At 31.9% G+C, this 2,452-nt stretch overlaps 1 protein-coding gene across 2 annotated transcripts in view; it reads left to right on the forward strand.

Moving 5' to 3' along the window:
• LOC108753117 (alpha-tocopherol transfer protein-like) overlaps positions 1 to 2,452 on the forward strand; it is a 5,964-nt gene that overhangs the window by 1,144 nt on the left and 2,368 nt on the right. For both annotated transcript variants that reach the window (XM_018494460.1, XM_018494459.1), the window contains exon 3: positions 21 to 384. In XM_018494460.1, coding sequence (XP_018349962.1) covers positions 21 to 384 — 364 coding nt within the window. The remainder of the gene's footprint in view (positions 1 to 20; positions 385 to 2,452) is intronic.

Below are 2,452 nucleotides of genomic sequence, written 5' to 3' on the forward strand. Positions count from 1 at the left end.
TAAAATCTTATTATCGACAGAACGAACATAATTTTGGAAGGAACTACTAAAGAAGGCTATAAAATTATTTATGGAAGACTGCTAGATGACGAACCATCGCATTTCGTTTACAACGATACTATGAAATTTTTGAATATGGTGATTGATTTGTGGCTCTACATGGAAGGCATTTGTGATGGTCATGTATTATTAATCGACATGAAAAACGTTTCTCTCGGCCACGTCGGCCGTTTGAGTCCCATGGCCTTAAAAAAATTTCTTTATTATTTGCAAGACGGGTTACCTGTTAGATTAAAGAGCTTTCACTTCATGAATGCTTCTCCGGTAATAGATCTCATTTTGAATATGATGAGACCTTTCATGAAAAAGCAGCTGATGGATATGGTAAGATTAAAATCATTATAAACATATCAATTGTAGGTCAATTATACAACCTTCCGTTTATTAAAAAAAAAATCAATTTCATATTTAATTAATTGTTTTAGAAATACTGCATTTCTCTTAAGATACAACTTTAAGTATATTATTAATATTACATTTTACATTTAAATTTTCTTATTTCTTTTTTTAAACTAAACCCTTACAGCACGAAATATTACAGCAATATTATTCTGAAAGATTGTAATATTTCATAAAACATAGCTACAATATTATAGCAATATTCTTATGTGCGTAAAAATAAAGTATTACTATAACACATTATGCAATATCTCAATAATTATTTTAGTTCTATTAATTGCTAAGATGTTATTAAAAATTAAAATGCCTATAACGGTCGAAACCTACAAATAGGTATCAAATTATTAAAATTGTTTGTAAATTTAATTTGTGATTACTAGAGTAGTTTATAATCCGGACAATTTGGAGCGCAGTTCGAAAGACTACAATATATATATGCAAGTACATATATAGTATATATAATAATTCAAGATTGAATTATTTAAGCAGTGAAGATCCAGCTTCGACAGTTATAGACATTTTAATTTCTAGTATTGATTGTGTTCTCTTATATGCGCTAAAATAAAGATTCTTAATACTGTTTAACATATTATTGTTTAGCATCATATTTTAAAATACATACGATAAAGTTATGATCAAAAAATATTCGAAGACCTAGAAAGCACATTCAAGGCTATGTTCCAATTTCCACCTGAGTGTCACCTAGATATCATTTCATCCTTGATATTTACTGAACATTAAACAAGGATGACATGACAGGAGAACTCGGGTGGGAATCCGAATACCTAAAGAAATATTAGAAATCTCCAGGAGACTCGCTAATTCGATTTGTACTCATTTTTATAAGACCTTTAGATTCTTCTAACGAGAAGCGTATCCCTCTAGTGGCGGAGCGTACTTATTTACTGAATTGTAGTATTACAATATTTTCTACAAAATATTAAAATTATAATATTTTGCAATATTGTTGCAATATTTTCAATAAAATATTATAATTTTAATATTGTAGCAATATTGGTACAATTTTTGTAATATTGCGCACTATTAAAATATTGCTGCAATATTTCGTGCTATAGGGAAATATTGTATTTTGTGTGCGTGCGTGCGTGCGTGCGTGCGTGAGCGCGCGCGTATGTGTATAAGTGTGGAGAGGACGATGGAGGTATGTGTAAGGATATATTTGTTCTTTAAAATTGTGTATTTCCACCTCGTCTTTGGGTGAGCTCTTGTAAACGTGCACGCATATTGATGTAAGCTCTAACTGAAGCCTGAGGAATTTCCTACATATTCGATGCAATGTTGCTTCCAGTTGCTGAAAATTTGTTGATTCTTTCTCTAATCTTTATAGTCATTTTCCATCATATTCCATATAGTTGCAATTCTGGCAGTATGTGGCAAGCGTTGACCTACATCAGAATAAAACATTGAGATGCTATCATATCCACCAATGAATGCAGATTTGAATCCCATTGAACACGTATGGGATATGATGGGAAGAAGATTACAAAGAACAGTCAACAAATCTATAGCAACTGGAAGCAACACTGCATCGAATATGGTAGGAAATTCCTTAGGCTTTAATTAAAACTTACATCAATATGCGTGTATATGTTTACAAAAACTCAACTAAAGGCGAGGTAGAAATACATAATTTTGAAGAGCAAATATACTACTGTGGGCAAAAAGTATCGATAATTTCAAATTTAAATTTCCCGGGGTTTCCGATAGGGACAACCGAATTTATTTTGAAGTTGGCAATTCTGTCAGTGACAGAATGCGCCAAGGTACACGTCAAAATAGTCATTAGTGTTTGAGATAAGCGTCTGTTTGTAAGCACGTAAAAAGTGATTTGTCGTTTTTTGAAATGTCTGAAATTATGGAACAACGAAGTGCGATAAAATTTTGTGTCCACCATTCGGTTTTGATAGTCGGAAAGCATCGTTTCAGACACATCAACGCGTCGTTGTTTTTCCAAAAAATTGAGCGATTTTGG

This window comes from Trachymyrmex septentrionalis, unplaced genomic scaffold, assembly GCF_001594115.1.
Source record: "Trachymyrmex septentrionalis isolate Tsep2-gDNA-1 unplaced genomic scaffold, Tsep1.0 scaffold65, whole genome shotgun sequence".
NCBI lineage: Eukaryota > Metazoa > Arthropoda > Insecta > Hymenoptera > Formicidae > Trachymyrmex > Trachymyrmex septentrionalis.